This window comes from Sinocyclocheilus rhinocerous, unplaced genomic scaffold, assembly GCF_001515625.1.
Source record: "Sinocyclocheilus rhinocerous isolate Xijiao unplaced genomic scaffold, SAMN03320098_v1.1 scaffold2792, whole genome shotgun sequence".
In the NCBI taxonomy this organism is placed as follows: domain Eukaryota; kingdom Metazoa; phylum Chordata; class Actinopteri; order Cypriniformes; family Cyprinidae; genus Sinocyclocheilus; species Sinocyclocheilus rhinocerous.
Window position 1 is genome coordinate 203,053 of NW_015648609.1, and position 13,916 is coordinate 216,968.

Genomic DNA, 13,916 nt, shown 5'->3' on the forward strand with positions numbered 1-13,916 from the left:
GGAGGAGCTCCGGAAGGATAAAAGGAGGAGTGACGACAGTGTTGGACGAGAGAGGACCAGGCCTGGACTTTATTTTGTGTGCGGCAGTCGTCTGCGAGGGGCTGCCGCTTTACTTTCATTTTGTGTTTGTTTTTATTATTAAAGTTTTGTTTAAATGTTCGCCGGTTCCCGCCTCCTTCTTCCCGTGACTACGAACTGTGTTACATTCATCAACTGCTTCATCAAATCCTGCAACTGATTGTTTCTCAAAAGCACTTGTTGCATTCAATTGGTACCTAAACGCAACATGATTTCCTGGTGGACTGATAAAACCCATGTGCCCTGATTCCCAGAAATTGCTAGAACTGCTGATTTCAGCCGGATCTTGCCGGTTTGGTGTGCAATATGCATCATGCAGTCTAAGAATGGTCTGTTGGCCAACCGTGGCTGTGCCGTATGAGACTTGAGTCTAGTTTCTCTCTAACGGTCTCTCTTTGTCTCTATTACAGTGGCGCCCTTTCCTGCCAGGACTCAAGTACGAGGTCATCGATTCCGCCTACATCTCCTTGTACACAGGTAACCCTCCCTCTCTTAAAAAAACTCCAGCAATTTCAAAACCAACCAGCATTGACTAGCCATCGGACTGCCGCCACGCCATCATGGTTTGAGTGACTTGATGACGAGACGTCCAACTTTAGTCCTTGATGTTATTCTCCGAGGTGCTTGAGAGGTTTCAGTGCGAAATGTTTATGAAAATATACAGTGCCTCCGAGAGTTGCCGAGAAGGAAGAAAGTGGCTTTTTCAGGATCATTGAGATTAATGACAGCGACTCCTTCTGCCAGAGGCTGTTTCCAATCGCTGGTCTTTGTGCAGGGATTGGTACAGTGTGTCCCATCGGGCTTGAAATGACTAGATGTATTAGCCGCATTACACTTTAAAGTTGTTTTCCGTGCCCTAAAGTTGTATGCGCAAAGACTTTTAATAGCATCCTACAGAGTTCGCTACAAAATTGATGAGTTTAGTGGATGGTAATTTGCTTTTAACACTTTTTGGTGCCAGTGCCCTGAGGTGAAGCAAAATTGAAAATGTGCTTAGAGCTGTTGTGACATAAAGAGAGAAAGGACACTGGAAAAAGAACAAGGTTATAGAGACTCAGTAGGATCTTGCTTGCTCTCCAAGGGAGATCAGGCTTGGAGCGCTAACATCCGTAGCTTGCATACTGTTGCCATAGTGATGATGACCTTCACGGATAGCCTTTTGGAAGTGTCTTCAGTACAAATGCCATCTTGTAACACAGTGGAGCTTACCTGTTTTCAAGCATTTCACAGCACACACACTCTGGCCTCATAGAGTTTACAATCAAGTTGGAAAGAAGAATTACAAATGAGATCTCCATAAGATTTAAATTGTTTCTCCTAGCAATGACATGAACTCAAATGAAGACTTTTGTAGCAATATCCTGCTTTTGCCTAGATACCAAAGTCTGCAATCACAAGTCGGGGAACTCAGTATGAACTATTCATCCATTCTCCAAACCAGTGGTTCCCAATATATTCCTGGAGTACTCCCAACACTGCACTTTTTGCATGTCTTATTTATCTGACACACCCATTTCAGGAGTTTTTACTAATGAGTTGATTAGTTGAATCAGGTGTGTTTTATTAAGGGGACACACAAAAACGTGCAGTGTTGGGGGGAACGTGGTTGGGAACCACTGCTCCAAACCTCTTGTCCTTCATATGGTCGCGTGGAAGCTGGAGCCTATTCCAGCATCTCGGGCCAAAGGAATGGAAACAGATGGATGACCAGTTCAACATGAACTACTTTCTCATAAAATGAATCTAAGGCAAAGTTATCTGAGCTATGCTGGCCACAATACTCTAAAATCAAAACACAACTCTCTCATTTGTGTGACTTTTTATTTATGCTTTGGAATTTTACAAGAAAGGAAGGATGCTTAAAAGAAAGCTTGTGAGCTATAAAAGAGCAATAGCGTATTCTCTTCAATGTTAAAACATCCTATAAACTATTAATGCAACAGATTTCTTTTCTTTTTACACATTTAGTTTTTCAGAGACACTGCTGTTGGAGGCAAATGGTTGTGGTGAATGTGTCTCTAGGCAACAGGGCTGGTGAAAGCCATCAGTTCTCCTAAAAGAGTCAGAGTTATGCTTGAATGCCTTGGGTGAAAAATTGAGTTCTGACAAGGGCTTTCTTGCATCAAGTGTCAAATACTATGAAATGAATTCCCTTCAGAATTGTGATTGTATTGTACATTGTACAAGGCTTATTATATGCAACATAATGAAGAACCCCATTCATATAGTTTGTCTTGACAGCAGGGTTTGATATGATTAGGGGGTAGACTGGGGCTGATAACCAAAAGGTTGTAAGTGTTAAGACCCAGGAGACGTTTTGATGCATGAAAAAGAGCAACTAAAACTTTCTGCAAAATAGAGCATGCCACCACTGGCTGTTGTCAGTGCCACATTTGCATGTGTGAGAAATATATATTTTGAACACCTTGTTCTGCTGTGGCACGTTAAAATAGCCCAGGGCCTGAATGGAAAGTTCTTGTTTAGTACATTAGTGGTATTGTAATATTAAATACTTGAGTGTTCCCTCTCGTTTTGGCTCTTATTTGAATTGAGCTGCTGGTATCTTTGACCTTCATGTGAACTCTCTTTGAACGTAACACAGAGCTTAAGCACTTCACAGTGTTCATCTCACACACATTAAAGTGCAGAGTGTGTGACAACAGCCACCTCTGCTCTCTCTTGGGTTTCAAGCACACATCAAAGCCTGTCTCATCTGTGTGGAGGGGCTCTGGTGGTCCTCATCGTTTGAAGGGTGGCACCGTCATTTGTCAACCAGACACTGTGGTTTCTCTGATATGGAGTGACCCACATATTAGCAAGGCATTGACATTGAGATCAAACAGACAGGTAGTCTGCACATAGGCATAGGCAAATCTGTCAAAGGTGTCCTGAATGGTTGCCAAGGTGATTGTTAGGGTGTTCCATAAGGCCGCTAGGATGTTGATATGCAGTTGCAAGGGGGTTCTGGGGGGTGGTTATGTGGGTTCTTAGGAGTTCTGGGAGGTTACTAGGGCATGGTAAGGCAGTTGCTAGGGTGTTGATATGTGGTTTCTAGAGTGTTCTGGGTGGTTGCCTGGACATTGATAGACAGTTGTCAGTGTGTCTTGAGTGACTGCTAAGGTGTTGTTAGAATGTTGCTAGGGTGTTATGGGTGGTTGCTATGGGATCACAGATCTAGAGTTCAGGGGATTGCTAAGCATAGGGTGTAATCAGTTGTTATGGGTAGTTTCTATGGTGTTTTAATGCAGTTGCTATGTTTTTTGGGGGGTAGCTAAAAAGTTATAAGGGTGTTGTTAGATGGTTGCTAGAGTGTTATTGGTGGTTGCTAGAGTTTTCTGGGAGTTGGTAAACATTATGAAGTTGATAGGCACTTGTCAGGGTGTACCGGGTGTTTATTATGGTGTTAGGTGGTTGGTAGGGCATTATGGGGGGGTTTCTATGGTGTTATGGGTTGTTGGAGTTGTTGAGGCTATTGTTAATGTGTACTAGGTGGTTTCTAGGGCATCGTTAAACACTTGCTGTGGTTTTCTGGGGGTAGCTAAGCAGTTAGGGTGTTGTTAGATGGTTTCTGTGGTGGTCTTGGTTCCTAGGGCATTGTTATGCAGTTTCTAGAGTTTTCTGGGGGTTGCTATGTATCAGAGTGCTGCTAGGCACTTAACAGGGTCTTCTGGGCGGCTGTTATAGTGTTATAGGTGGTTAATAGGGCATTATGGGTGGTTTATAGTGTGTTTTGGGTGGTTGCTATGGCATGGCAGTTTTTTTTTGGGGGGGGTTGCTGATCATAGGGTCAGTTGCAAGGGTGTTATCAGTGGTTTTTAGGTTGTTTTAATGCAGTTGCTGTTGGGTGGGTGTTCTGGGTGGTTTCTAGGGCATTGTTAGCCACTTGGCGTGGATTTCTGGGGGTGGCTAAGAAGTTGGGGTGCTGTTTGATGGTTGCTAAGGTGTTCCTGGTGCATTGCGAGGCATTTGTTAAGCATAAAGGTGTTGCTAGGCACTTACCAGTGTGTTCCGGGTGTTTTATGGTGTTGCTGGGGCGTTATGAGGGGTTTATAAGGTGTTTTGGGTGGTTGCTAAAGCATTGATTGGAAGTTGATAGGGTTTGCTAGGAGTTGCTAAACAGTTGCCAAGGTGTTCTAGGTAACTGTTTACTAGCCCTAGTCAAAAAGCCCACCTCTGATTCTTTATTATATTCTGATTTCTAGATATAACTTGGTCCCCTCCTTCAGTTTCCTTCAAATTAATTGTTGTAAATTCTGCTTCATGTTGCCTTTAAAAATCTTACTGTGTAAGGCCCGTTCATAAGCAGTGGCTTCTCATCTCCATTAATCATTCTCTTTTCTTTCTTTGTGAAAGATGAGAGCAGTTTGAAGATGAACCATGTGGATCACATTCCTCAGACACTGGCCAGCCATGGCCCCGTCCCAGCAGAGACCCACACCCGCAGCCAACACGGCGCCGATATGCTGCAACCAGACCCCCGTGACACCTTCTTCAACAGTAAGCCTCTATCTGTCTGTTCAGGTCCGCTTTCCAGTCCCATTTTATTTGATTCCTCTGTCTCTCTGTTGCTATTGAGTCCACTGAAATAGTTTTTCTTCTTTTTGTGTTTTGTAGCCTATTTGTGTTCCTGAATGACAAATCTTGTATGAAAGGAAAATTTGATAATGTGCCTTTGGTAAATCTGGTCTTTCTCACAATACTCTCTATAGTTCCCATGATTGACCCCACTCATCTTGAAAATGTGTTGCCCACCTGTCTCTACTCGCCAACATATGTGGTCAAAGACTTCCCAATCGCTCGCTATCAAGGCCTACAGTTTGTGAGTTTAACAAACACATATTTCTGCACACATTTTGACAAATAGTACAACAGAAAATGCCTTTTGAGTAACAATGCACTTGCGCCTGTTGCCGTATTGACTTGCTGCTGTAATGTACTGAAACCTCCTGTGCGATTACTGCCCCCTTTTGGCTGACAAAAGTAATTGCAGGCATACCATAAAATCCAATCAAAAGCGCAAAAACAATTAAGATTAAGGTGAGAGCAATTATAAACATTTACACAAAATATCATCAATTATCATCTTTATGTTATAGATTTTATATTTAGTTTATCGCTGAAAATCATTCAAATTACTGCATCAAATGAAGAAGCAAACATTTGTTTTGACAAATCAGACTTCACAATGCTGCATTTTTAGAGGGAGTATAATTTTTTTTTCTATATCCCACAATGCAGTGTGCTTGACTTGACCTTCCATTTGCAGTAAGTGAACCTGGAACAGTATAGATTTTTAATGTAATTTGAATACCAAAGGTAAAGACATTATACACAAAGTTAATTAAAATTCCAAAATTACGGTTTTTGTTTCCTGAGAAGAAAACTCTACCACTTGCCTAATTAAAAAAGTAAGAAATATTGAAATGTATATTGTTGCATACTTTCACATGTTATTTTTCAAAAGAATTGTAGGCAGCATACAGTACAGTATATGCTACACAATACACTTTTATCTGGTATTCACAGACATATTCTACTGATCAGTAGTGAACTAGTGACATTTCAAGTTAATTATCGGGGTTGTCATGTCTGGTGTTTTGTCTGCAGGTCTATCTTTCTTTTGTCTATCCCAATGACTTCACCCGCCTCACCCACATGGAAAGACAAAACAAGTGTTTCTACAGAGAGTCGCCCATCTATTTGGAGAAGTAAGCTTGTGTATAGATTGTAATGGCATTAAATATCTATCTATCTATCTATCTATCTATCTACCTAGGAATTAAATTTTGAATTGAAATGGTTACTCTGAATCGCGTATGACCACTGAAACAGAGATGAATAAATACATTTCTCTAAAACTCTATATTTCTCTTTCATGGACTTGATCTTTCTCTCTCCATCTCTCTCTCTAACAGGTTTGGCTTCTATAAATACATGAAGATGGATGAGGAGGAAGATGACAGGCCATTTTTCTTCCCTAATCCTGATGGTGAGTTTTCATGTGTGTGATCAGTGATCCAGAAGAGGAATAACACTTCATTAGTGCATCGTTCCGTCACAAGCTGCTTTATTAGAATGTGGCAGATATATTCATCAGAAGATAATGGCCTTGGATTGGAGCCAAAAAAGAAATGAATTGCTGGAGTTGTGCTTATTTTCAAAGGGTTAAGGCAACGAAATGAAAATTGCTGCCGAAAGGTGTTTTCATATCAAGACAAACTGAAAATAAATACATTTACTGGAATCATCATTTGAAATCTTTTCAGAAAATTCTGATATCAAAATAGAACTACATGTTGTTTAGGTAGCAAATCTGATGTTTTTGGTAACATCCTGAACTGTAAAATTACTGTAAAAAATGATTTAAACAACTTTACAGTTCAAATAGTGCATGTTTTGACAAAAACAACAAGTCTGAACAAGAACGGAAGACCGGCTGAATGAAAATGCAAATTCACTCTCTGCCAGTAGGTGGCACTTATAGAAAGCAGAAATACAGCGGTTTCCATAGTTACAAAGTATACAAAGCAGCATTGCACTTATAAACACTACTTTATTAGACATAACACAGAGTTAAGATGAAAAGAAAATGCCATCAAAACTTTTCAGAAGACTGTCAGTTCCCTTAGATATACATTCGTATACCCATATAAACTCCGATGATTTCTAAAAATCATGTGAATGGCCTATTTCAGTGTCTGAAAGTTTTGTTTTGCGAAAAAGCGACAAGTTTGCAGGTATGGTATATCTGTCCAATTTCACAATGCCTAATGCAGGGTCTCTCAAACATATTGCAATTCCAGTAGGTGCCACTTGTAGAAGTTTCATACTACAGTTTTAAAGTATGAATAGGTTGGTATGAATAGGCCTAAAAGTTGCATATTGCCGGGAAGTACTTTTCAAGGTCTTATATAAGGTCTCTTTGTGAGGTTAACCTCAACTGGTGGAGGAACACTCAAAGTGTCTGTTTTTGGTGTTTTTCTTTAGATTTTCTTGAAGAAGAAGAGGGGGTGGATCCAGAGGATGAAGCACAAGTTGTTGGCACCCAGTCAGAAAAGAAAACTGCCCAACCTAGCCAATCAAATCATACATCAAGCCCCTCTGAAAAATCTGATCCCACAATGCTGGAGAAAAAAGAGGTAGAGCCGGACAACCCAACTTCTAGGAGAGAGCAAAGGCGCTTTTTCACAAGAGCAAGGCAGGTGGTTGGGTCTCAACCTCAAGAGACGGACCAAGACACTCTGGACCGTCAGGCTAAGGTAGGGTTACCAAAAAGTGAGAGTGTGGTGCGAGGTCGTTCTCTCACTTGGGTTCAAAGAGACCGCCGGGACTTCAGAGAAGGTTGGTCAGAAGATCGTGCACCTAAAATAAGCAGATCAACTTTGCTATTCCCACCAAAATCCTCATTGGTGGCCCTTAACAGTCAAGCCAAGCAAACCCTCAGCAGTCCTGCCCACACCGTTCCTTCCCCAGGTAACAAACATGCTCATGACAACAGCCACAATCCTGGAAACAGCCACACCAACAAGGAACGCAAGAAGGAGGACAACAAAATCTACGTCACAAGACCTCGCCCTGCTAAAGAAAAGCAAAGTCCTGTTTCACGCCAACACAGAGAGGTCTTCCCTGGTGTTTTCCTGTACCAGAACAGCAAAACCACAAAGCTGGTGAACCTCAGTGCCAAACCAAAGCTCAGTAAAGGAGCTCTGCGTGCATCCCAGTTAATTGTGCGGTCTCCTCTGCAAGAGAACAAGGTCTTTCCAGCGAGCCCAAACTTCAGCAAGCCAGCTGAAAATCCCATGCCCCCAAACAGAGCAATCCCAAGCCACTTTGAGAGGAGGATACGAGGGGTCTGGGGAAAACACCAGCATCCCTTGAGGCCCATCACAACCGCTCGACCACCTCCTGCTCCCACCCCTCCATCCGCTAACTCCTCTGAGAACGTGCTTCCGACCGAGCCTCTCCGTGTCACTTCCTACTTGCACACCTCTAAGATAACCGAGTCCCAACAGCAGCGGCCGGACACTGACCCAGAACCAGAGGAGGACGGAGGCCTATCAGAGTATAGCTATGAGGATGTGGAGCCTCGCCCCGGGTGGGCAGAGGAGGCCATTAATTGGCAGAGGACGTTTTCCGTCAATAGCATGGACTTTGAGACATTGCGCTCTGACTGGAATGATCTTCGGTGCAATGTGTCTGGAAACCTGCAGCTATCTGAGAGCGAAGTGGTGGACGTACTTGCGCAGTACATGGAGAAACTCAATGAACGCAATGGAGGGTGAGGCTGATACAGAAACCAATATATTAGTTTCTGATATATCGGCAAAATATAAGTATTCACACATTATATTTTTATATGTATATCTTTGGTGATTTTTTTTTTTTTTATGTTTTCTGCTGTGTAACTCTACAGCCATTTGACGATACAGAGACTTACACATTTAATTCATACACATTTAATTCACAATATATCGGTAAATATCAGTTTTCTCACAGTTTATGTGTTTTGACATATTTTTTTATTCATTGTTACATTCCTTTACAGTTTCTCTTCCTTGTCTGTCTAGTTAGTGATACAGAGGATTACAATAATTACTGGAAAATGGACAGCTTACACTTTATATATTTTACAAATTTAATTGGAAAATATTACTAAAATATTGGTAGTTACAGTGTGTATTTAAATTTTTTTTTTCATTTATTGTTAAAGTTCTTTTTCCTTGCTGAATATCTATTTGTCAATACAGAAAATTATTGTAATTACTCTTATAACTGAATTCATACACATTTCACTTGCAATATATCTGAAAAATATCGGTGTCCGGTTTGTACACAATGATTGTATTCTTTTTTGTTGTTGTTGTTCTGCTGAAAATAATTGCTGAAAAAAATTTCAAATAATTTAATTTGCAAAATATTTGTAAAATATTTGTTTTCAGTTTCTTTTTCCTCTCTAACTGTACAGCTATTTAGCAATACTGTAATGCTCTTGAAAATGGGCACCTTACCATTCATACACATTTAAAATTGCACCAGTGGTGCATATTTCAAGTAAACGCACAACCACTCACTCCACCGTTTAATCTTTTTTTTCCCCCAAAAAATGTATCTTCCTTTCTCAGGATTTACACTCTCCTCCGCATCATAAACGTAGAAAAGCGGCGTGACTCTGCACGTGGTAACCGCTACCTAATAGAGCTGGAGCTAATGGAGAGAGGCCGTAAAGTGGTCCGTCTATCTGAGTACATCTACTTGCTGTTGCACCGTGGCCGAGTGGAAGACAGTCTGGAGAATATGGAAGGGATCACAGCATCATCCCACTCTTCCCCTTTCGCCAGCCCACCTGCTCCACCCTCCCACACACCTACCCACGGGGCCCACGGCACCCCACAGTGGAGCACAGTGTATGCCAAACCCCTGCTGTGCCATCCAGTTATGCTGCTGTGGAAAAAGGACGTCATGGTGCATTTTGTGGTACCAGGTAATAATAGCTAAATATCTATGTATTTTTGGGAAACTATGTACCCAGATGAGTGAGTCTTAATCTTTTATCACCACAACTCAGGGATTCTCAACTCTGGCCCTCAAGGTCCATATTCCTACAGAGTTTAGCTCCAACCTTGTTGAAACTCACCTGCTTGTAACTTTCTAGTAATCCTGAAGAATTTACTTAGCTTGTTCAGGTGTGCTTGATTAGGTTTGGAGATAAACTCTGCTAACTAAATATATCTCCTTTTTTTTTTTTGCATGATATGATTTCTTTAAATGCCACCTTGTTTGAGTTTTTTTTATGTAATGCACTGACGTTCATACATTTTAAAGTGCGACTTAAGTGTCTAAATACCTCTTGGGGCCACTATATTTTGAAATTCAAATCAAGGTGGGGACCTGGTTTGTTTTTCATGCTTGTTTTTAATTTTTCAATTTATTTTTATGTTGCAATGAATTCGAAAGGTTTTGCATGGTGGGTTACTTTTGATTGGCAGATATGTACTTTTGATTGCCTGATCTGAAATTCCATTCTTGTACGTGGAATCTGTCACAACTAGCCTTAGTAGAACAATACATCTACAGTTTGGATTTGTTTAGCAGAAACTCAAACTACAGGCAACTGGTTTACATAACACTCACTCGAAGATGGTTGATTTAATAGAACTGTATTAACTGTAATTAAAGTTCACCCCAAAATGAAAATTTTGCTGAAAATGTATGCACACTCAGGCCATCCAAGATGTAGATGAGTTTGTTTCTTCATCAGATTTGTAGAAATGTATCATTACATCACTTGCTCACCAATGGATCCTCTGCACTGAATGGGTGCCGTCAATGAGAGTCCAAACAGCTGATAAAAAGCATCACATAAACAATATTTGAAGAGTTTGGTTCCAAAACGCGATAAACGCCATTTTTAAAAAAATTGAGTTTCCGCCAAAATCAGTATTGTATCTGGTCGGTATTGAAAAGTCCATTTTTAATTTTACGCAAAATGCGACATCCGTTATTCTGTCATGTTTTCTCCCTTTCTTTCCAAACCGCGACAAACGCCAGTCTCCCTTCTCTGCAGAATGTGATATATCCGCTCAACCAATCACAGCGCACCATTCCACGAACTGTAAACAGTAACAACCAATCACAGCGCACCATTCCACGAACTGTAAACAGTAACAACCAATCACAGCGCACCATTCCACGCACTGTAGACAGTAATGGGTATTTTTAGTCCAGTGCCTGCATATAAGATTAGTATTGACCAAGTTCAGAGGCTGTCATATGGACCAACTTACTATGTTGTGTATGTTCAACAGTTTCAATATGAAAAATAACTTTTAGATTGATTCAATGGATTTATTGCATTTTGAAGAAAAATAAAAGTGTCATGGATTTATTGCATTTTGGGAAAAAAATTATACAATTTTATAATAAATCTTTGAAAATCCACAAGTTTCTCATGTCTTTAACACAATTCAGTAAAAACAAAATACATTTTGGCTTAATAGGCCAACTGGGACAACTGGGAAAAAAAAGTCCACAGATGTAATAATGTACGTATATAAACTAAAAATGAAGCTCTCAACTCCTTGTGAGTATAAATTAAATATTTAAAATAAATTACATTTATAGAACAGCATAATCATATATTTTTTGCCTTGTCTGAAGTGTTAAAAACAATAACAGCTATATCATATAAATACTGATACAAGTAATTTTTTGTGTGATGCAAATAAAGACCAAATCTTTGTTTGGATCTTTGATATGGCTGATGTATGAATATTATGTATTATGGTTATTATTATTATGTATTTGTTGATTTGTTTCCTATAGTTAAGAATCAGGCTCGTTGGGTTCAGCAGTTCATTTCAGACATGGAGTTCCTGCACCGTGAGACCAAGGACAACAACTTCAACATCATCATCGTGGACTTCCAGAGTGAAGACATGGACGTGGAACAGGCTCTCAGAGAAAGCTCCGTTCCACGGTACACTAACACACGCTCAAGTCATGTCGGATAGATCATATTGACGAGTTGAACGCACATGAACGCCACCACAAAGTTGTTATTAAGAGTGGGAAACTCGAAATTTTCTTTAAGCCCCGAGTTGGGGGCGTGTCAATGAGAAACATGGCGGACCCAGGAGGACTTGAACGCAGCATCATACACAAACTTTGCTAAAATATTTGTTATATAGCAACATGCATATGTGGGTAGTTGATGTGTCTTGCTCTCTGACATGCTAAACTCTTTCTAAAAATATTTTATTGAGAGACTAAATATATATTTTAATATATATTCTTAAATATGCAAATAATAAATATATATTTAGTATATATATATATATATATATATATATATACACAGTATATATATATATATATATATATATTATATATATGTATTTGTGGACTTTTTTGGACACAGATATGAGTATCTGAGGAGGGAAGGAAACTTTGAGCGGTCTGCCGGGTTACAGATCGGTGTGGACACCATAGAGGTAATCATACACTCATACCTTTAAGATTATCGGATTGCAAATCGAATTTATTATAATTCCAAAATGACACATTGTAGATTTTCAGACGACTTCAGTAATGTTTCATTTATATGGTAACGTGCATAATGACACATAAATCGTTCCTGTTGCTCAACTAGGAATGCAGAGGTCATGGGTTCGATTCCCAGAAATCGTATGTGCTGATGTAAAATGCTTTGGGTAAAGTGTGAAACACATTTTTAATATAAAGACATTATCAATATTATCAAGACTAAATGTTTAGGAAATACTGTATAAAGAAATGTATATTTAGTTGCCTAACTACCAAGATTTCGTTTTTTTTTTTTACATGAATTTACAATCAATTGGTAAAAGATGCATCTTTCATAAAATGAAAATAATGAGACTGACAAAGACGTAAATGTTTGTTTTGTTAACTCACACATGACGCAGCATTATTTCACATACAGCGATTAAACCTGTAACCTCAACGCGACGGTGATTATCAGTGAATCGCTGTTTGCAGAGACACGTCGGATGAGGTTTGAAGCGTTTCTAGGAATCCTCCTCGTGTTAATGAGTGTATAAATGTGGCTGGTGACTCATAGCTGTAACTTCGAAAACAAAGATGACGAGCAGGATGTGTTTAATCAGTCATTTAACTTTGTACTGCAGCAGTGTGGGCTGAGTTTTGCTCATGTGTGTTTGCAGGAAAGTCACAGTATCGTGTTTCTGTGTGACCTGCACATTCATTTCCCTCTGAACATCCTGGAGAACATCAGGAAGCACTGTGTGGAGGGCAAACTGGCCTTCGCTCCGATAGTCATGAGACTGGGCTGCGGCAGCTCACCGCAGGAGCCTGATGGTATGACACATCTGACACACATGCTGAAACACAGCCGCGGTCACCCCACACGTCTCTGTGTCTGCAGGTTACTGGGAGGTGAACGGCTTCGGCCTGTTTGGGATCTACAAATCAGATTTTGACAAGATTGGTGGGATGAACACAGAGGAGTTTAAGGAACGATGGGGAGGAGAAGACTGGGAACTACTAGACAGGTAGAAGCACTTTACAGTGAACAAGTTTATTTTATAGTATTCATTCATTTTTGCAATACAATTTATGATATTATTATTATTAGGAATTATTATGATAATGATAATACCTTAGTTATTTATGATAATTTAGAGACTTTGATTGTGATGTTTTTGTTAGTATTATAATTAATAATAATTATCATAATAATATGTTAAATATGTTATTATTAATATTGTTATTAAAATTATGATATTTAAATATTATTTTGTTGTAAATAATAATAATAATCAGTATTATTATTATTATTATTATTAAGAATTATTATGATAATGGTATTATATCAATTATTTATGATAATTTAGAGACTTTAACAGTGATGGTTTATTATTATTATTATTATTAATAATAATAATTATCATAATGATATGTTAAATATCATGTTATTATTGTTATTATTAGGAATTATTATAATAATGTATATAATAATGTTAAAATAATTTATGTATTATTTATGATGATTTAGAGACTGACTGTGATGTTATTGTTATTATTATTATTATTATTTGTTAAATAAATATAATTTTATTCATATTATTATTAGAATTATGATTTTCACAGTGATGTTATTACTGTAGTAATAATCTTCATTATCATCAATCATATTAAATACGTATTATTTTATTTATTGCTAAAGCAATTATGATATTGAATTGAGAGATTTTGACTGACAATATTATTGTTGTTGTTTTTAATAATTATAATAATAATAATAATAATGTTAAATAAATAATAATTGTATTAATATAGAT

The 13,916-nt window shown here is 38.7% G+C and overlaps 1 protein-coding gene across 1 annotated transcript in view; it reads left to right on the top strand.

Moving 5' to 3' along the window:
• The window catches only part of LOC107709930 (N-acetyl-beta-glucosaminyl-glycoprotein 4-beta-N-acetylgalactosaminyltransferase 1-like), a 188,446-nt gene that overhangs the window by 165,091 nt on the left and 9,439 nt on the right, over positions 1 to 13,916 (top strand). The window contains exons 9-19 of the mRNA XM_016514600.1: positions 489 to 555; positions 4,432 to 4,575; positions 4,788 to 4,897; positions 5,686 to 5,786; positions 5,994 to 6,067; positions 7,066 to 8,356; positions 9,201 to 9,559; positions 11,401 to 11,554; positions 11,996 to 12,068; positions 12,780 to 12,933; positions 13,001 to 13,127. Coding sequence (XP_016370086.1) covers positions 489 to 555; positions 4,432 to 4,575; positions 4,788 to 4,897; positions 5,686 to 5,786; positions 5,994 to 6,067; positions 7,066 to 8,356; positions 9,201 to 9,559; positions 11,401 to 11,554; positions 11,996 to 12,068; positions 12,780 to 12,933; positions 13,001 to 13,127 — 2,654 coding nt within the window. The remainder of the gene's footprint in view (positions 1 to 488; positions 556 to 4,431; positions 4,576 to 4,787; positions 4,898 to 5,685; positions 5,787 to 5,993; positions 6,068 to 7,065; positions 8,357 to 9,200; positions 9,560 to 11,400; positions 11,555 to 11,995; positions 12,069 to 12,779; positions 12,934 to 13,000; positions 13,128 to 13,916) is intronic.